This window comes from Erithacus rubecula (assembly GCF_903797595.1).
Source record: "Erithacus rubecula genome assembly, chromosome: 2".
NCBI lineage: Eukaryota > Metazoa > Chordata > Aves > Passeriformes > Muscicapidae > Erithacus > Erithacus rubecula.
In genome coordinates this window covers 2,274,573-2,296,071 of record NC_136685.1, presented here as the reverse complement: position 1 = coordinate 2,296,071, position 21,499 = coordinate 2,274,573, and the positions used below count along the sequence as shown (strand labels likewise).

General features: G+C 47.2%; 2 protein-coding genes across 2 annotated transcripts in view; both read right to left on the bottom strand.

The window, feature by feature from the left end:
* Positions 1-6,859: 6,859 nt before the first annotated feature.
* Positions 6,860-12,044, bottom strand: LOC306798260 (serine protease 55-like). Its single transcript, XM_079298237.1, has 4 exons — positions 11,878-12,044; positions 10,853-11,042; positions 9,829-10,076; positions 6,860-7,095 (listed from the first exon to the last, which is right to left on the bottom strand). Exons 1-4 carry the CDS (start codon positions 11,984-11,986, stop codon positions 6,875-6,877), a joined length of 768 nt encoding a protein of 255 aa, XP_079154363.1. The 5' UTR covers positions 11,987-12,044; the 3' UTR covers positions 6,860-6,874.
* Positions 12,045-13,997: 1,953 nt separating this feature from the next.
* Positions 13,998-21,499, bottom strand: part of MSRA (methionine sulfoxide reductase A) — a 234,862-nt gene continuing 227,360 nt past the window's right edge. Inside the window, exon 6 of the mRNA XM_079298238.1 lies at positions 13,998-14,873. Within this exon, the coding sequence (XP_079154364.1) occupies positions 14,709-14,873 (165 nt within the window). The 3' untranslated portion in view covers positions 13,998-14,708. The remainder of the gene's footprint in view (positions 14,874-21,499) is intronic.

Here is a 21,499-nt window from a genome sequence, read left to right as displayed (position 1 = left end):
GCTGTTCACACCTGTAAAGGATCTTCCTCCCCGGGGAGCAGCAGTGAATTCCCGATGCTCTGTGCCTGTCCCCGTGGGAATTGTCGGGAATTGTCGGGAATTGCGCTTCGGGGATTGGCAGGAGGCAGAGCCAGGGGTCCCTATTTAAATCTGCCAAATCAGATCTGCTCTTTTTCTCCCCTCTTTTCCTCCTGAACCACGGAGCCTTTCGGTTCCCTGCCTTGTTGATGGGGAAATGGGGATGTTTGGGTGATCAGTGATTTAAAATTTGGGCAGGGAGGGAGTTCAGGAAAGCTCTGAACAGCCCAGACAGCTGCTGCAAATCCATTTCCCTAATCCACAAGCCCTGGAACTCAAATCCTCTTCTCTTTCCACACAGGCTGAGCTGCTCTGCTTCCTTCCATGCCATTTCTCTTAATTTCAGTTATTTAACATGAGGATTGTATCACAAAATGGGCCAAATCATCCTCTCCGTGTGATAATCTCACATCATTACAGCAGAGCCCGGATGAATCAGGAGCCTGGTTTTTATAGAACTAAAGATGGAGAAAATAAACTCAATCCTCAGACACTTCTGAATATCCCTGCATCCACCTTAAGCCTTCAGGAGCGAGGTTTTCCATCCTTGTGTAGGAAAGGGTGTGGGAGGAGCGAGTATTTGAGTGCTGGGACAATTATCTCAGCTCTGTGATGCTTCCAGTAACGCTAATTTAATGAACGTTCAGCTTAATGACTCTGAGGATTGAAGAATTGTTCAACGCTGCTTTTTCAGGCTCCTGCACCCCAGTGCTGAAACTCCCCTGGTCAGCAACACACACCAGGTAGCTGCTCCTGCTTTTCCCTCAAAGTGCCAAGTTTCTGGATTGGAAAAACCCAACTAAAAATAGCAGCTTTGCTTCTGTTTTCTCATGTTTCTTGTCGTCTGGAAGATGAGTGAAAAGCAAGTGTAACAAATCAGATGTGGTGCTGAATTCCTGCCTTAAACATGTTAATCCTCCCATTAGGAGAGGTGAAAGCAATGATACATTCACTGATAAATAGCTGTGGGTTGTATAAAATCTGTCATTGCCTAACAAGGTGCTTTGTTCGCTGAAGCTGACCAAAAATTTCATCTTTTTCAATGCGGCCAAAACCTTTTTTTTTTTTTTTTTTTGGTGTGTGTGTGTGTGTGTGTGAGCATCAGGAGCCTTTCTGCTGCCTTTAGTGGGCATTGGATCAAAAGTCTAATCTCTCTTTTACATTTGTATTCATGTCTGCAGCACAGCCATTGATCAGAACAAACACGTTCAGCCACATAAATCTCCCGAGGTGGGAGAAGCTCTGGGGGTGGGAGAACAACTCATCTGATCCTCATTAGGTGGATGCACAATCCCTGCAAGTCATTGCTGGTTTCGTTTTCATGTTGGTGAGCTCTGTGCAAATTGGGGACAATCAGCACAGGGAATAACAACAGGGCCCATCAGAGCTGCTGGAGGAAAAGGCTTTGGCAAACATCATTTGCCCAGTTGTTTCCAGCTGTCTTTAAAGGAGGTTGTGGCCATGGTAATGAGCAGGTATCAGAAATGCAGCAGGTAATCCAGGGCAGCTGGACTCCTCTCACACAAACCCTTTGAGAAGCTTCTGTCTCTCCATCCTCTGGCTGGAAAATGGGAGAAAATGACCCGAATTCAGCCAGTGTGATGTCAGCAGGGCCATCAGTGGCTGCTGTGGCACAGACAGTGCAGAAGCCTCTGGCCAAAGCCCTGTGGCCCAGACTCCTGTCTCTGCTGTCATCTGCAGCAAGGGAGGAGAATGAGGAACCAGTATTTACAGAGCTGTATTTACATCCCAGTGGTTAATGGCCTCAGAGAGATCTCCATCCAGGAAATAGCCTAATTGCTTTTGGAATCCATTTATCCCTTAGGATGAATACCCACAACATCCTGGTCAGCGACTCCCATAGTTTAATTATCTGATGGAAGGAAAAACACTTCCTTCTCTTTGTTTTAGACCTGCTGCCTGCTAATTCCACCTGGCACCCCTCCTCCATGTGCCTGGAGCAGCAGGGACACGAGGACAGCTCCTGACTCCTCTCCATGCTGCCCACCAGGCTGGAAATGTGTCACAGCCCCATCAGAAATCTCCTACCAGCCTCAGAGTCTTGCTCTGCTGCTGCCAGCAGCTCTTCCACAGCCCTGCTCATCCTTCCTGTTCCACTTCCCTCCTTTTCTAAAATAACTACTCCTTTCTCAGATGGAAATCACACACAGGGAGGTTCCCAGGGGTAGTGCCCTGGCACAGCACATTTGCTTTGCCACTTTTTCCCATCCTAATAATTCCTAATGCTCTCATTGCCCTTTTGACCTCCCCAGAGCCTCAAGCTGATGTTTTTGAAGGACTACCCAGAGTTCTTCTGACATGGTAATAGCTAAATTAGAGCCTATTATGGCCAGTGTACAGCTGGAATTGCTTCTCCATATATCCATTATTTTTTCTTTATCAATAATGAGCTGCAGCTGCTGTTTGAACTCAGAGCAATGGGACCTGCTGCACCTCTGCACAGCCACCTTTCACACTGAAAAACACTGTGGCATTGGCAAACTTGGTCATCTTGGCATTTGCCCTCCTGGAACATCAAAATTCCTTTCATGGATGCCAACAAAACTCTCCCTGTAAGTTCTTTCTCTGTTCAAATCCCTTCCACTTCATGACAGCCCAGTTTCTCCATGAACCCTTGGTGACTTGCAGGAGTTTTGGGGATTTCAGAACGTGTTGGATGGTTGAACCACCCTCTTCCACTGGGTTGGCAACTCCTTTAAAGAATCTGGATGTTCCTGTGAGTCACAGCCCCCCCTCAAAGCTGTCACTGAATGAGAAGCAGCTCCTCTGAGTCATCACAGCCATTCCCCACTCCCAGAGCAAGATGGAATTTTGTTTTCTGCTGGATCCAGAGGTGCTCTGCTCCCCACCAGGCGCACAAAGCCATGCTGGACTCCCAAACAGCTTCAGTTTGAGGGAGTAAAATCTATCACCCAGAGGAAGAAAGCAGAAAAGACACCCAACATCACCCTCATCATCATCCCAGGGTCTTGCATCAAGAATTAATTTTTCACAGATTAAGGAATGAAGCCATGTGCTCACTTGTCTGCCCACACCATAAAATGATAAAGTGCTGAAAGCCCAAAAAACTCATGGGCCATGGGAAAAGTGTTCTGATTCTTGTGAGCTGCACATCACAGGATCCTTCAGAAGAAAACCGAAGGGACAGCAAATGCACAAACGCCTCTCATGCTGTGTTCTGGGGCTTCCCAGGAACCTTCCTGCTGAAAGAATCTGTCCCTTGGGGAAAAGAAACACCCCATGGTGGGAGCAATAGCTCAGTGATGGGAAATCCAGGATAAGGATGGGGAGTGGATCACTCTGTTCAACAGGAAAAGAGGAAACAGCCTCAAATTGCACCACAGGAGGTTTGAAGTGAATATTAGGAAAAATGTTTTCACTGAGAGGGTTGTCCAGCCCCAGGCCAGTCACCAATCTTGGAAATGTTCAGAAAACAGGTGGAAGTGGCACCTGGGGACGTGGTTTTGTGGTGGCCTTGGCAGTGCTGCGGGGGTGGTTGGGCTCAGTGATCTCAGGGGGCTTTTCCAGCCTCAGTGATTCTGTGATTCTATTATTAAGACAAGATACAATAATAAATTACTTTTGTGCAGTTTGGACTGAAATGTGGATGGTTGTGACTCCTAGCCCCAGGGAACATTTGGCAGAAGGGCCTCAGAGCTCCTGTGGATGCTCCCCATCCCTACAGACTGCAGCCAGACCACCATTCAACCACCTCTGTTCAGGGATTTTGAGCAGCTTCAGGCACTGACCACACTGTCCTGGTTTGTGCTCTTCCCCTTTAATCCATGACAATCACCTACAAAAACACAGTTTTCATTTGTAGATTACTTTCCTTTAAAAAAAATCTATTTCATGAATCTTGCTTGGCAGTTTTAGGAACCTGTTTGGACCAGCAAAAGGCTGCAAGACCTTGTGAAAGGATTCCAGAGCTTTTCCAGTGCAAGTGTCAGCTTCTATTGCAGTCACTGGGGCATAGCTTGAGGTGGGAGCAGTGGGATACCAGGGATATCCTGGGATATCTAATAGAGAATTAATTGTCCTGCCTTGGAGTGTCCCCCTGTGAGCTAAACCCTTCAGCTGGATTTCAGTTCAAGGGGAGCAATAAACACACACACAGGGCTTGATGTCATTTTAACACAGATGCTTGAAACAATCTCAGTGTCTCCCATCACCTGGGCTGTTTTTCTCCCTGTTGATGGAAAGATGGTTCTGTAGATGCTGATGGTTATATAAAGACATTTGTGAAATGGCTGGAAAACCCCATCCAGGTTTGCACAAAATTGCTGCTTTTGCTGCAGCTCTGTGGGGTGAGAGCCCTGAGCATCCCTGAGGCTGTAAAGATTTTCAGAGATGGAACAAGGGGGAATGGCCTGAACCTGAAAGAAAACAGGGATGGATGGGATATTGGGAAGGAATTGCTCCCTGGGAGGGTGGGGAGGCCCTGCAAGTGTCCAAGACCAGGCTGGATGGGGCTTGGAGCAACCTGGGACAGAGGAAGGTTGGAACCAGCTGAGTTTTAACCCCTTTAAACCCAAGCACTGTGTGATTTATGACCAATTTCCCCCCTGCTGCAGGCTGTAGGAGGGGGTGGACACCTGCAGGTGAGGACTCAGCTGGGCTGGAGCCACCCCAGGGCTCCTGGGGTCACCCACCCATCCCTGCCCCTGGGCTCAGAGCAGAGCCTGGCCCCCTCCCTGCTGAACTGTGGGTGACCTGTGACTCCAGCTGAGCACTCCTGGTGCTAATCACCACACCAGAGCTCCCCCACAGCCCCTCTGAGCCATAATTGGGCCATTTACTGAATTTTGCCTGGGCAGGGAAGGCACTGAAGGAGATATTTGCTTTGTGAGCCCCTCATACTCTAATTATTGTTCAAGTTACCATTGCATCAGAGCCTAACAAAAGATACTTAAGAATGGAAGGAATGAGACATCAATTGTGGTTCATGGGGTCATGGAAGAAATGTAGCACACAAAAAATAATACATAGGCCATCTCCAGTGTCTGTTCTTTAGCACTTGTACCCCCTGAACATCCATTAATGTTAATGTTTATGACTAAATAGAACTGTAAGTCAATTACAGCTCCTGGTAGTGTTAATGCCCAGCCAATCCATATATTTGTCTGCAGAACTGCCAGGGAATTGGGATAGAATAGATTTTTCTTTTTAAGGGAATGGGTTATTTTTTCGAAGTACAAATATTTGGGAGCTCTGCTGTTCAATCTCCTTGAGTTATTAGAGGAACATGGTCAGTTATCCACAGATTAGGCTGGTTTGGGATGAGGGCAGCTGGTGAAATGTCTGAGCCTTTTTTAATTCATGGCTTTTCTATTCATGGGGTGGCCTCAAGCTGCACCATGGGAGGTTCAGGTAGGACATCAGGAGGAATTTGTTCCACTATCCCAGGCTGCTCCAAGCCCATCCAGCCTGGCCTTGGGTACTTCCAGGGATCCAGGGGCAGCCACAGCTTCACCTGTGCCAGCCCCTCCCCACCCTCACAGGGAACAATTCCTCCCCAATATCTAAATATCCACTTCCTAATAGCCATTCTCCTTTGCCCTGTCACTGGAAACCATCCAGCAGCAAAACTCTTCCCCTCCAGCAAAATCTGGTGGCAAGATTTGTCACTTGTTTCATCTCTGAAAAGTACAACTTCTATCATCAGCTCTGGTTTTGTCCTGTTCCCTTTATTCCAGTTTACAAAGCATTCCTGCTTGGTCAAGATCCCACTAAAATCAGAGAGATGCTGAATTCTGAGTTTAATCACCCATGCAAAGGATGTGTGCTTCCACTGCTTGGAAATCTCACATTCCTACTTCATTCCTCATTATTGTGGATCAAAATAGCTTCTTCATCAGCTTCCTGAGTCCAGGAGATTCATTTTGCTGGGAACAAGTGCTCCTGCTATTTCAACAGCCTCATTCACCTGCAGAATTTCAAGCTAAGCTGGGCTGGGCAGTGCATCCTTTAATCATGTTCATTTTATCCTGTAGCAGGTTTCTTTTTAAGATTTTTTTAAAATTTAATTTAATGGAGGTGAAAGTCACTCCTTGGTTGATTTTACTCTATGACTAATCAAAAAATCATTTTGCAAAACAAATTTTCCCTGAGTGTCCCATGGTCCTGGTGCTCCCTGCCTTTGCCTAAAGGTCAGAGGATCTCTGTCTCTCTCTGGTTTAGTTACTGGAATAAATAATTCCTACAGGATGAAGCTGCCCATCCATGTGTCTCCCCATCCAGACCCCTCCAAGCCCATGGGCATGTACAAAATCCAGCTGGATGGGGCTTGGAGCAACCTGGGGTAGTGGAAGGAGGTTGGAACTGGGTCCAACCCAAACCAATCTGTGATTCCTAGAAAACCATTGCCCAGGGGAGGAAAATCTCAGTCTGGAGCAGAGGCTGCAGGAGAGCCCAGTCCCTGTCAGACTCTCAGGAGAGGGGCTGGAAGGAGGATGTCATGGAAGACAAGGTGATTTTTTTACTTCCAGACCCTGTTTGACACCAGGACAGGGATCCTGGGGGTGAGGGGACAAGTTCTGGGTGAGTTTTGCCTCATTTGGGATGCTTGTGTCAGCTCCTTGACATCAAATACTGCTCAAACTGTAATTTAGCTTGAAAAGTCCCTCATTCTCCGCCACCAACACCCTGCCACAAGATGTGACTCATTCTGGCACCCACAGACCAACCAAGCACATTTGGGGCAGAGCCAAGACCTCACCTGAGAAGTGTTTCTAATATTTCAATTAAACACTTCCAGATTAAACTTTCCTCCAAATTATTTTGCCTTGAACCACCTGGACAGCCATTCCTGTCTCCTTTCAGGCTGCAACCTGGCTGTGAAGCAGATCAGAAATGTTGGTCCCTTTACCTTGCATCCTCCTCCTCCTCCTTGCTGTGTCTCAGCACACATCACACTCCCCACGAGATGTGGGATCTGCTGCAGGCATTTCTCCCTGCTGATCAGCTCCATCTGTGTTTTCTGCAGCACATGGGATGCTGCAGCAAATGGAAAGAGAAGGATCAACAGAGTTGCAGAGATTTCCCTTGGGAAGGATCTCAGCTGGATTTCTGAAGCATCTGAGGGCAATGGGGTCTCTGGGCAGGACTGGAGGGTTTGGGGGTCACAGGGGATGCCCAAGTGTTGGCAATGATGGGTTTGTGCTCCTGAGTTTAGCACAAAATCCCAGAATGGTTTGAGTGGAAAGGGACCTTAAATATTATACATTTCCACCCCTGCCATGGCAGGGACACCTTCCACTGTCCCAGGCTGCTCCAAGCCCATCCAGCCTGGCCTTGGACACTGCCAGGGATGCCAGACTGCTGGGAAACCCCCAGAGGGATGGATTTTCCTGCTGGAGGTCTCAGGGATGAGTTGAGATGGGCTGCCCTGCACACCTGGAGTTTCTCACTCAGGGTTTTTTGGGAGCTCAGTCTGAGGGGCTTTTCATGGGATCTTGTGCAAGCCCCTGCAGACCAAAGTCCACTGAACTTTCCCCAGAATTCTAAGCTTAGAATTATAGAATCATGAAAAAATTTACACTGGAGACAACCTTTAAGATCATCCAGTCCAACCATCCCCCAGCACTGCCAAGGCCACCCTTGCTATATGTCCCCAAGTGCCACATCCACATGGATTTTAAATTTCTTCAGGGGTGGGGACTCCACCACTGCCCTGGGCAGCTGTGCCAATGCCCAAACAATTCTTCCAGGGACTATTTTTTTCCCTAATATCCAATTTAAACATTGTTCTCCCTGGGGAGGGCTGCAAGGCCATGCCTCACCCAGGGGACCAGCTGCATTTTCACAAATTGGCTCTCAGGATGGAGGCACACAAAGGAAATATCTGCTTTATTCTTCCCTTGGGATGGGAATGCTGCAATCACAGCTGGCACCTGCAAGTGGCAAAAAGACTGAAAACGTGTTGGGCTACTTGGAAACCTCACTTATTTCACCACATTTCTGTCTAAAGTGAACCTGAGTCTAAAGGATGAAACTGAGATCTTCAGATCATTTGAAGCTCACTCTTTGTTTCTGTGCTAAATCCTCCCAAAACCTGCAGCAAACTGACTCAATGACAAGATCTAAAAGATGGAAAGTTGTCATGTCCCTTTTCCAGCTAAGATGGAAATGCCCAAAGATGAAATTGCTTTGATGTAGGAATCTCCAGGAAAGTGAAACCCTTCTGTTTTGGAGAGAAGCTGGGAGAGCTGGGGGTGCTCACCTGGAGAAGAGAAGGATCCAGGGAGAGCTCAGAGCCCCTTGCAGAGCCTGAAGGGGCTCCAGGAGAGCTGGAGAGGGACTGGGGACAAGGGATGGAGGGACAGGACACAGGGAATGGCTTCACTGCCAGAGGGCAGGGATGGATGGGATATTGGGAAGGAATTCCAGGCTGTGAGGGTGGGGAGGCCCCAGAGAAGCTGTGGCTGCCCCTGGATCCCTGGAGTGTCCAAGGCCAGGTTGGACAGTGCTTGGATCAACCTGAGACAGTGGCAGGGGGTGGCACTGGATGAGATTCAAGGTCCCTTCCACCCCAAACCATTCCCTGATCCTGTCCCTTTTGGCTTTGCCCTTATCACACCCTCTCTCACCACACTCAGCTTCTGCTGGATTTCTTCTGAAGCCTCTACCAGACAGAGGGTGGGGGGTGCCAGGGCTGAGCACACCCACACCAATTTTTGGGAGCAGAATCCATGTCAGCCGAGCCCATAGAGCAGCACTAAGCCAATCCCTGGAGCTGCTCTGTGGATTTTGCACAGAGAAATCCTGCAGAGGGATTCTGCAGCAGCCCCTCTGCTCCAGGAACACGTTACCTTGGAGAAATGGGAGAGTTCCACAACCAGGAGAGGGTTGTGTGTTACTGCTGAGGGAGGAAAATGAAGCCTAAGAAGGTGAGTGAAGGGTTTCATGGGAAAAAAATCAACACTTTGGAGCAGAAGAGCAAGGATTCAATGGGATATTCACTGCCTGCATCCTGGGAAGGGCCACTCAAGCTCCAAGGCACCCCCTGTCCTCCCAGTCCTGATTAATTTTTTCCAATAATGAAGCAGCTCATTGGCTATTGAGTGACATTTGCTCAGGACAGACATTTTGGGTCACCATCACTGCTGGAACTGCTTTCATCAGGGTTTAAATGAGATCAATTAGCACCAGCAATCTGCAGTCCTAAACAAGTGGAGGAAGGAGTGGCCTGAACCAATGAGTCAATCCAGCTCATGGAGGCATTGAGCCAAAGACAGCCCCAGACCTTAATTTCCTTTAGTCCAGACCATTTTAGACCCAACCTAACTGGGTGATTCATAGAATATCTGGAGCTGAAATTACCCACAAGTGTTGAACACCCAGCTGGATGGGGCTCTCCAGCCTGGGGTAGTGGGAGGTGTTGGAATAAGATGAGTTTTAAGATCCCTTCCAGCCCTAATAATTCCATGATTCTATACAAATTTACCCACCAGGATGGAGTTTATCTTAATCTGGGTGCCAAAAAGAGCTCAAAGTTTGGAGGTGCTGCCAAGAAGGTCCCAGATTTTGCTCTGGGGGGTCTGTTGGTGACTGGTTCTTACCCTGATCAGGGAACTGGTGGATGTGCAGAGGCTGGGGAGGTCTGGATATATTAAACCAGGGAGGTGGGGAGTGGAACTTTGCCTGGGAAACCCTTCAAGGGACAGAACAGCTGCTTTAAATGAATAAACCCATCTTCCCTTAGCAAGTGCATCTCCCCCAGCAGCTCACCTGCACTTGTGTTCTCCCAGCCAGCAGCCCAGCAGTGGTGCCACGTGTCCATGTCACAAACAAAGGGCAGGCACAGGGGAATCTTCTCCTTGCTGAACTCGATGGGGCTGCTGAGCTGGATCAGGGCAATGTCGTTTTGCAGGCTGGTTTTGTTGAATTCCTCGTGCAGGATCAGGCAGTCAGGGCTGTGCTTTTCCAGGGGGAGGCTGAGGTCGACTCCCCCCACTGCCACTGTCAGATCTGGTGGCCTTAAAAACAAAACAGGACATGGTGGGCATGAAGGATTTGGGTTTTAAAGGTTGGTGCCTCCTCCCCAGAGCAGGGTATGATGGTGGCTCAGGCAGTTCAGCTATAAATATCCAAGGAATTTACCCTCACTCTCAGTAAAGGATGATTTCCAAGGCAGAGAGGCAGAAGGTGAATGCAGCCAGGTTATAAATAACCCAATAAATAACCCAGTCACTGGCAAACAGATGGAATGGTCTGGATCTTTTGGATCTCTTGGACCCTGCTGTCCCCAGCCAGCTGCTCCAGGCTGTGCTGCCACAAGTCATTTGTCACCCAGCAGTCCTGGCTGTTGGACCTGCTGCATTTTGGAGAGGGCTGGACTCTACCCTGGACATTGCATGAAGTTGATTTATCCAGAAGTTGGAGTTTTAAATTCAGAGTCTCCATGAGGTAAAGGTGTTTGCTGTGTGAAAGCAAAGGTAGTTTGGGGGATACAATGAGCTAGAAGGGAATCAATCACCTTTTACAGGGTACTGGAACAGGTGTGGATGCACAGAATCAGAATAGCATTAGGGGCACTCATCCAAAGCTGCTCAGGCCATCCCTCAAAGTATTCCTCTTCAGCTTCTCCTGGTTATACAGGTTTCAGCACATTTATGTGCTCAAAAATTCTTTCCTCCAAAGGAGACAATCCCTGTGTTCAGGACCCAGCCCCAAAAATGTGACACTTGACCCCAATGCCCATCCTGCCCCCATCAGGAGGAACCTCAACCTCTCCTGTGCCTGGAGCACTCACAGCTTGTGTGTAAAGCAGTGGGCAGCAGTTAAAATCCACAGTGCACTGATGATGGAGCCTCCACAGATGTGCTTCCCCTGGCTCTGGATGCTCACAAGCCAGGGGAATTCCCCAGGCTTGACATCTGTCCCTGTGCCAATCCTCTTGCCAGTTTTCTGGAAGGACTCGAAGGATGGTCTGAGGCCACACCCTGGGTGCAGAAAGGGACATTTTGGGCACGTTCAGCAGTGCCCCAGCCTGTGCTGCTGAAAGGCAGGGGCAGGAAATCCCTGAGTGCTGCCATGGAAATATCCATGGAATCAGAGAAAGGTGGAATCACACAGTGCTTGGGGATGGGAGGGATTTAAAAATATTTTTTCAACTCCAACTTCCACCAAACCAGGCTGCTCCAAACTCATCCAGCCTGGCCCTGGACACTTCCAGGGATCCAGGGGCAGCCACAGCTTCTCTGGCCAACCTCAGCCCACCCTCCCAGGGAAAAATTCCTGCCCAATATCCCAACTATCCCTGCCCTCTTTCAGCTTAAAACCATTCCCTGTGTCCTGTCCCTCCATCCCTTGTCCCCAGTCCCTCTCCAGCTCTCCTGGAGCTCCTTTAGGCTCTGCAAGGGGCTCTGAGCTCTCTCTGGGGCATTTTCTTCTCCAGGTGAGCACCCCCAGCTCTCCCAGCCTGGCTCCAGCCCCTGGAGCATCTCTGGTGCCTCCTCTGGGCTCTCTCCAGCAGCTCCATCCTTCTACTGTTGGACCCCAGGTAGCTCTGCAGGTGGGGTCTCAGCAGAGAAAAGGGTGAGAATGCCCCACTGGATCTGTTATTTGATCTCTCCCAAAATCTGTGACATCCCTGTCATCTCCCCAGACCTAAATTCTACCAAGCACTGCCCAGGAATTTGGGATGGGAGGGAACATGTCCCATAGGTAGGTGGGATAAAATCCTTGTTTAGGGAGTGGAATGTGCATCAGAATGCAGCACAGGCCACACTTTTATTCCCTCAGCAGAATAAATAAGCCCAGACCTGTTTCACTTACCCACATGTGAATCTTCTGCATCTCCTCTGTGCTGAGAATGCTGAGAAAAAAACCCTGCCTGGACACTGCTGGTCAGGGAAGCCAAACAGGAGAGGGTAAGCAGCAGCATCTCAATCCATCCTGGTCCAGCACTCTCCCCCAGCTCTCAGAACAGCAATGCCCCTGCAGGTGCCTCAGGACATCACCTGCATTCCACATCAACACAACCCAGGTGACATCACAGCAGCCACTCCTCACCGTTGCTGCAGCACCTGGATGCTCCTTCCAAGGCAAAAGGGGCACTGAGGGAAAGCTCAGGGCTTTCCAAAAGGTTTGTGATTTCCTCTAGCTCTAACAGGGACAGGGCAGAATGAAATTGCTGTCTAACCTCACAGGATATGGCAGTGGTGGATTTCATGAGCTGAAGATTTCAAAATCCCTTGCTGGATCTTGGAGCATCTTTGCAAAGCTCAGGAGCTGATCCTGTATCAGCTTCCAACTTCATCTCTGAAGTCTATCATCATTTAATTTTTCATTTCCTGGTAGTTTTCTCTCCAGTTAGATCATGCCTGGGGTATTGACTTGAATGTACATAAACAGGAGAGTTTCCCCAACCCTGGAAATGTCCAAGGTCAGGTTGGACAGGGCATGGATCAGTTTGGGATAGTGGAAAGTGTCCCTGTCCATGGCAGAGGATGAGACTGGATGATCTTTAAGGCCCCTTCCCACCCAAACTATGCTGGAATTTTGTGTTTGTAGGAGAAAGTGGGAGCTCTGTCTAAGGACCATTTTCAGAGTGCCCAATCTAAACAATCAAAGATGTCAATAAATAATTCAGTGGCAGCAAAATATTTTGGTGTGGGCTAATTGTAGTATCAATGGAGCCATTATGCTGATTTTTAAACCAACACATCATTTGCATCAGGACAGGACTGAAAAAAATCCTCAGCCAGGCTCAGATTTGAGGATATTTATAAAGAGATATTTCCCAAAGACTTTCCAGCTTGTTTCAAAGCAATAACTACAGCATGGAGTAAGAGGGGAGGGAGAGGAAAGGAAGGGATTCAGCACCTGAAATGCTTTGCCTTGAGCATATCAGGAATTATCCCACCAGAATCTGGGTTTCACTGTGGTTGACAATGCATAGGATGAGGGTAAGACTTTATTTCCCTCTCTTCTTTCCTTCTCTGTCACTTCATGCCAAGGAAATGAGACACAAGTTTATGAGAGAAATGAGACACTGGTTTACTTGTCTGTGAGTACAGAAAAAAATTAATGGCAGGACAGGTTAGGGACAGGGTCAGTCAGCACAGAAAAGAAAATTCCAAGTGTGCTGTGGGCACATTTTGGGGCATCTCCAGAAAGAGCCTAAAGGGGCACTCCTGCCTGAGGCAGCTCCTGTAAGCCTGACCCAGGTGCAATCTGCCAGAAGGACAGATTTCCTCTGGATTTTGAGACTGGGATGAGCTCAGCATCAGCTGAGGATCACAAGGGAAGATGGAGAGCTGATTTTTCTGGCCCATCTTTGGAAACAGCAGGCAGGGCTGCAGCACTGGATTTACCATCCCAAACACTGATTTTGTGGGGCACATTTTCATTCTCTCCAAGCTTGGAGCACGATCTGATCTGCTGTGTAGATGCAGGAGATGTTCAGGGAGCTGGTTTGGGCCTTTTTGAGCTTTAAATCTGAGCAGGAAACATCGAACCAAGTTATGAAGAGCAGTGCCATGGAGAAGGAGGTGCTGTGGATTTGTGTCTCTGCACCTGTCCCTCAAAACTGGCTCACTCCTTGAGCCCTGGACCACAGGATCCCATTTCCATATGGGATAAACCATGCATCCCTGCATCCTTTGTCTGCAGATTTGAGTCTGTGCTCTGGGAACCCTGTGAATAAATCTAAAATTGATTTTTTTCCCCCCTTCTTTCTGTCTGTCCTGCTATTTTGACTGCACAATCACTGGAGACTGCCCCAAGTTATGTTTGCCATGAGTCTGCTCTTGGTGGGGGCTCCCCAAGTTATTAAAGTACAAATAATTAATCATAGGGATCATTCTACTCTTCTGTACTGTCATGCCTGATGATACAGATTTAAAAGCCCTGGTGTTTAATTAGCAAACTGCAGCATTTTATAATATTTGATAAATTTTTTTAGATCTACCCAGATATCTACTTGGAACACATCACAGAGAACATTTTCTTTTGTTGTTCTGTCATTTATTGCAGAGCAGGAAACAAAAGCTATTTCTTTTTGTGTTTATTCACCTCTTGGAACTCTCAAAAAGAAGCATCACATCACAGTTTTGACTTTTTCTGGCTAAAATAATTTCAGAAAATAGGCACTACAGGTGGTACTAAATGCTGTGAAAGTGAACTTGTGGTAGGAGAATCACTGATCTGATCAATTCATCCTTCCCAAAGCCATTAAATTCCAGGGTTGTGACAGGTAAAAACCCAACCACAACTCCAAAAATCAAAGCTCTGGCTACACCAGGAAATTAATTAAAACAAGAAAATCAACAAGTCCAAAGGCATTGGAAATGCAAAGCAGCTATGGGTGCAACCACCTCCCAATCCACCTTTCTAACAGCATTTTGAGCCAAAATTTTGGAAGTTTGGATTTCTTTGCAAGGAAACCCCAGGAGATGCAGAGAGCAAGAAGCTGTGATGGGAGCAATCCCTGCCTCTACTTTGGCTTTTGATGTCAACAAACAGAAAACTTATGATTATGGAAAGCCTCCCCAACAGATTCCCAAATCTTTATCCACGGATGCTGTGGGAACACCCACCCCTGGGGTTCCTGGTTGTTTTTCCAACTCCCTACCATGAAGAGGAGGTGGTGGAGCAAGCACAGGCTATTTCCTGAGGCCAATGGGGCAGGAAACCCCCGTGCCCCCCATCCCACAGTATCCACCAGGATTCTTGCTGAGGTACTGCTGGTGATATTCCTCGGCGTAATAAAACTCAGGAGCCTCCCGGATCTCCGTGGTGATGGAGCCAAAGCCTCCCTCTGTCAACACCTGTCAGGAAAAAACAGGGAAAGCCATTAGTGGTTTGCTGTGAGGGAGGAATCCTCCCTCCTCAATGCTGGGACCACATTCCCAGCTCATCCCTGAAAGATTTCATCCCTGCTCTGTCTCGTGGTGTTTTGTTCTGAGCACACAGAGAGGGAGCGAAGCATCCCCTATTAATTTGTTTAATCTGCTACAGCCATGCTTTTATTCTCTTTATTAACCCAGGCAGCGATGTGGAGTTGTCCCTGTCTGATCAGGAATGGAGAATAATGCAGCAACACACACACAACTTCTTCAAAGCAGCAAGAAGAAGTGTTTCATTGAAAAACCATCGCACTTATATAAGATAGATCGTGCAAAACAAAATAGAAAAGGTTTATTAGCCCAAGAAGGCAACACCTCTTTGAAAACATGCTTTCTGCAAAACATCATGTCTCTCACAGGTGTTTAATCATTGTTATAATTTCTTGTCCTTGAGCAGCCTGAGAAACCCAAGGCTGCAAGGCTGTTTTTTTCCTGGTTCCCAGCAGTATCCAGCGACAGTGGAGCCACCAGTGAAAGTGGAAAACAAAGGGAAAGCACACTTTGATCCACCCTGGGAAGCTGCAGTGCCCAGGAACCTCCCCTGGAAGGTGTCTCAGCTTCAAAATCCCCCAATATCCTTGTCCAAAAAGAATTTCTGGGTGAAATTTCAACCCCAAGAATGTCCTTGGGAAATCAGAGCATTTGGGCTTTTTTTTTTTTTTTTCTGCAGAGTCATGGCAAACTCATTCTTCAAAGAGAAAAGTTCCATCTTGGCCAGAAAGTTTCAAGTTTTAAGGCAAATTATGGCTCATTTCAGAAAGATTTGCCAATATGTGGACCAGGAGCAATAATCACTTGGCAGGAAGAGAAGATGGAATGTGGGTGGGGATTTTAAATTAGACTTTAATTGCTTTCTGATACCCCCTAACTGAATTTGAAACTCCTGAGAGGTTTCTGACAGAGGGAATTTCTTTTAAAGATGAATTGCTGTGATATTTTCCCCACTGCATTGTCCTTTCCTAAGGAAACTGGTAAACACCAACATTTTGGAGCCAATTCTCTTCTCAGTGGGGACATAAGTTGTGCTCTGAAGTCCGTGCTAAAACCTAATAAGCACTTTAATTAATGTCAGAGTCCTTTTTCAAAGTGTAGTTGTAAATACTGGATGTAGATAGAATTGATGGAAGGGTCAGCATCTAGGACTCCCAGAAAAATATTTGTTAACTCATTATACTATTAAATATATAAAATATAAATAAATGGAAATCAACACATGGAATCACAAAATTGTGAATCTGCCATCAATCATCAAGTCCATCCTCTTTCATCATGGTAGGCTAAATGATGACAGCCTTGATCCTAAAAAAACATTGCTTATGGAAGATCTGTGGAGATGGAGATCCTCATCCCAACATTTTCCATCCTGTTAGAGAGTCCCTCCTAAGCTTAGACCAGTTAAACCCAGTACTTTAAATTAAACTCAGTAATGTGGGTTTACTCATCCTAGAAGTGGAAAGGAAATCATTCCCTTCCTCCTTCATCTCCTACATGCCTAGGGAGAGGCAAGGATGGCATGCAATGGAAACACTGGACTCAAACAACAGGTGATTATCTGGGACAAAACCTCTTCAAAATTTCCCATAATGGGGATTCCCAGATCCTGCCCCAGCCTGACAGCAGCTGCTGGGCTTTGGAGAGCATTACTCTGACTTATTCCCACAATTTCATTGTCTAAAGGACACATTCTGCTGTGTTCAGTTCTTCAGTCAGGAATGAAGGGATAAAATGATTACAAAATCCACAACTGGCCAGTCTGGAGAGCCCTGAGTTCCCAACCCTGGAACTCTCAGCACAGCTTAGGAAGGTGTGGACTCATTAACTCCTTGTGTTCCCACACAAGGAATTGGGATCACAAGCCCCTTATTTCCCCATGTAAAATCACCATCTTGCTTTTTTCCATCTCTGGGACAGGCTTTGTCCCAAGGGAATCAGGTTATCCACTGTCAGACATGCAAGTAAAGAAGATAAAACCTGTGAAGGTTTGTGCCACAACACATCAACAGCACCAAACACAAAGAGGTGTCAACACAGCTCATTTTTCAGAGCACTATTTCACTTTTTAACCCTCCCAGCAGAGAGAAAACACTTTGGAATGATCTCCACTGCTGAAAGATGGCACAAGCTTTGCCATCATGGGCATTACTCATTTACCTGCTGCTGCAAATGCAGCCAAAATTGGCCTCTCCCACTTCCCTGAGTCGTGAGGATGCTGCTGGAGTGGGAGAGATTTTTCCACTGTGCAAAACAGTGTTTGTTACAGGTTTTTAATTTGGGACTTTTCCATCCCTGGCCTCATTTTGTCAGTTAGGAAACCCATTCCATTCGATGAGGCACCACAAGAGGGCATAAACATCATTTATCCCTTCCATTAAAACCTGAATAAAGCAGAACCCAAGATGAGTCCTTATATTGCACTTTTGTCCACTTGTCAGGAGCAGTGGGAACCCCAGGCTCTGACACTCTGCCAAATCCCACCTTGTATATTTGGATTTTAAAAGGAAAAATATTTTCCTCACACTGACAGTGTTGATGTGAAGATGAAAACATCACTGGGAGACATGGGGAAGTTCAGGATGTGCTGGCTCTGGCAGATGTAAATCAGCCCACTCTGGATTGATTTCCTGCCACTGAGGCTGATATAATTTGATGATAATCTTGTTCTAGAAGAATTTTTAGTCCTCTCTGTCTCAAAATTCCTGAGCCATCCAATGGGACTTCTCATTACCATGCTGCAGTTTTCCCTTGGGATTTTTATCTCAGTGCAGGAAAATTTTAAAGAACCATCAGATCATTCCCCCCCTCCAATATTCCACTGCAATTCAAAGAGAATTTATTCCTTTGGAGGATTTCTGTGGTGTTTGTCATAGGAGAGATCAAAGCCCTGAAAGATCATCGACTCCAATTGTTAACCCAGCACTGCCAAGTCACTGCAACATCACAAGAGATCCTTTAACTGATGGTAATCCAGCCCAAAAAATCCTGTCAGATTTCACCAGGGACAGGCCAAAGCAAACCAGAACCCAAATTTCTGCAGAGGGGACAGAGCCATCTTGGGACACTGGGAGAATCACAGAACCATTAAGGTTGGAAAAGACCTCCAGGATCATGGAGGTGACAAAGTCAGCACTGGGAAGCTCAGCACTACAGGATTTTCAGCCAACCTGTACTTTCAGCATGTAAAAGATGTGTCTGATGATTTTCTTAATTCTTTACAGACTGTGGAATTTTATTTCCTGTTGTTTGCTTTAAACTTCAGCCTGACCATTGATGACCAGAGTTGTTATCACATCTGCTGTCACAAAACCCTGGAGCTCAGAATCCCAAACAGTTTGGGGTTGGAAGGGACTTTAAAACTCATTTTGTTCCACCCCTGCCATTTGTAGGGACACTTTCCACTGTCCCAGGTTGCTCCAAACCCTATCCAACCTGGCCTGGGACACTTCCAGGGATCCAAGGGCAGCCACAGCTTCTCTGGGCACCCTGTGCCAGGGCCTCCCCACCCTCACAGGGAACAATTCCTTCTTAATATCCAATTTCCTAATATCCTACTTTCTTTCCATTTGAAGCTGTTCCCCCTTGCCCTGCCACTCCAGGCCCTTGTAAATAATCCCTCACCACATTTCCTGTAGGCTCCTTCAGGCACTGAAAGACCCCAAAGTCACCCCAAATCCTTCTCTTCCCTGAACCACCCCAATCCTCTCATCCTTTGCTCACAGCAGAGATGCTCCGTCCCTCCAATCATCTTGGTGCTCCTAATACAATTCCTTCTCCCCTCTCTCCACAGAAATCTGGATTTTACACCATAATCCTGCCCATTCAGCCAGACCCACAGCCTTTCCCTCCCAACCCATAACCCAGGGCAGCCTTGCCACCCTTCCCTGCCCCTCTCCCATCTCTCCTTCTCCGCTGCAGTCACCGGGGTGACTGGAATTCCACTGTGCTCAAGAGCCCACACATTCATTCAGCCCTCAACTTACATTTCCTCTTTCATCTCCCATCCCTTTCCCAGCCATTCTTTGCATTCCACTTGCCTCCCTGACCTCAGCTGAGCACGGGGCAGATGTTTCCAAAGCACCATCTGCAATGACGCCACAACCTCTTTCCCGGGCTAATTTAAACCCTCTCATTGTGCCTGCACTTGACTTTTATTGACATGGAATTTCAGCAGCTATTTTCTGGGGTATTGTCAGATTCTTCTGCAACTTTTTTTTTTGTGGCCATGCCTGCTTTGGTTCACCTGGAATAACTCTGAACCCTCAGCGGGTTTTGGTGCGTCACTGCCGCCTGTCTCCCATTTTTTTTCATCCCTTTTGTGAGGGTATTGAACTGCACAGCTTCCCAAGACAGGTTAATCTCCCTTCAGTGTACAGTTATTTGTACCTTTTATTTCCTACTTGTAACCAGGTCTTCACTCAGAAGAGCAACTTTGCTCTTATTCCACACGTGGCACCTCGTTATGCACCCGCTCTCTTCAAAAAAATCTGTATTATGTGTGCAAGACATGAGTCTTCTCATGCTGAACTCATTATAAATTTCACAAAAAGGCTTTAATATTGGTTTTGCTAAATGAAACCATTTAATTTTCCGAGCAGAGGCATTAGTAAAGCAGGGGAGTATTAATTGGCTTCAAGCATTTTGTGGCTTTTAATAAAAATGGCATCATCCTGTGTTTGATTCAATAGACACTTTTATAAACCAGCTTATACCAACATCCATCCACTTTGTCTCGTGTCCCAGTGAGTTGCAGGAAGCTGCTGCCTTTCTAAAACCTCCTTGAAAAATCACTGATGTTGGGAACACCACAGAGCATCCTGACATGGGTGACAGCTTCTGTACCCTCACCCCTGATGACAAACCCTAACAACCAAATAAAATCTGCTGGGCTCTCCCTTCATTGCAGTGCCTACTCAAAATTTCTCACCAGCAGCAGCAATCCTGAACTTCAGCTCTTTTCCCAAAAGTTCTAAGAATTAAAGGAGCTGCACTATGGAGAAGACCTGCAGGAATTTGTTCCATGAACTCTAGGATGGGAGGCTGTGGGCATCCTAGACACTTGATTCCTGTGATATTTTTAACTGGAAAACAGCTAAGCTGACTTTGCCAGGCTTGTGGATTAATTGCTAGCAGGTTTGGGAGCAGAAATTCAGCCCTACAGGCTCGCTTGATCCAGAGGAACAAACTTTGGTCCGGAGGAATGAGCAATTACCAATGTTTTGTTTTCTCCTTCATTTATTTTCTCCTTCCTTCCCTCTCCTTTCTGGCAATTCAGCCCACTCTGCTGTGTCATCGATGATATATGATCTGAAATTGTTTCCTTTGTGCTGCCTTCACTTGGCTGGAACAGCTCAGTTTGTCATGCTGGGTCCAGTCTCCTCTATGTCACTTACTGATGTTGGCTTTTCCAAATTAATTGGTGCCAGCAACCTCCACAATTGCTGTGATGGGCTGAAATCCTGATTATCTGGTAAAATTTGCATTCCCAGCCTGTAGGTGACCTGTTTTTTGAAATCATGGGTTTATGACAGGAAGAAGGATCCTGCCAAGGGAAATGTGGTTGCAGGGGCTGGCGAGTGCTGAAGTCCAACCCCATGGACTGGGACCAGATATCCACATTCCCCCGTTTCCAGCTGCCTCTGCCCAGTGGATTCCATGATATTGATGCATTTGATAGGAGGTGCTGGAATTGATTAGCAAATGCTTTTTCACAGGGCTGTGGAGTGCTGCATAATTAGCTAATGCTCACACAGGGTTTGGAGAGCTGTGTCATTCCTGAGTATTATTAATATCCTTGCAGGGAAGCTGTCTGGTCTCAGAACACTCTTTGCAAAGTGCTTCTGGCAATTTGGGCAAGATCAAGACTGGGAATGATGGAACCATGGGGTATAAATTCTTCATCTTTCACAGAATGGGCACATGGATCTAAGGGCAGAAATTGTGAAATCCACAGGCTCGACACTGGGAGAGAAAACCAGCTGCTGTGGGAATTAAATCTAAAGAAAAATGTCGTAAAATCATGGAATGGTTTGGGTTGGGAGAGATCTGAAAGACCATCCAGACCATGCGCAGGACACCTTCCACTGTCCCAGGCTGATCCAGGCCCTGTCCAATCTGAACTTGGACATTTCCAGGGATCCAGGGACAGCCACAGCTTCTCTGGGCACCCTGTACCAGCCCCTCCCTAGCCTGGAATTCCTTCCCAATATCCCATCCATCCCTGCCCTCTGGCAGTGGGAGCCATTCCCTGTGTCCTGTCCCTCCATCCCTTGTCCCCAGTCCCTCTCCAGTTTTCCTGGAGCCCCTTTAGGCTCTGCAAGGGGCTCTGAGCTCTCCCTGGATCCTTCTCTTCTCCAGATGAGCACCCCCAGCTCTCCCAGCCTGGCTCCAGCCCTTGGAGCATCTCTGGTGCCTCCTCTGGACTCTCTCCAGCAGAGAGAGTCCATCATCTCTGGGATTCTCATAGCTCCAGAGTGGAATCAGCTCCCTTGACCTCTTGGTCACACAGCTTTAGATGCAGCCCAGGACACATCCATGGCATTTCCCATTCCCTG

What these genes read in the sequence shown, in the direction of transcription:
- LOC306798260 (XM_079298237.1), bottom strand. Translation starts at nt 11,986, where the DNA reads ATGCTGCTGCTTACCCTCTCCTGTTTGGCTTCCCTGACCAGCAGTGTC. An exon ending in CACTGCTTTACACACAAGCT is followed by an intron (nt 10,077 to 10,852) that starts GTGAGTGCTCCA and finishes TTTGTTTTTAAG; the next exon opens with GCCACCAGATCTGACAGTGG. An exon ending in CTGGGAGAACACAAGTGCAG is followed by an intron (nt 7,096 to 9,828) that starts GTGAGCTGCTGG and finishes CATTTGCTGCAG; the next exon opens with CATCCCATGTGCTGCAGAAA.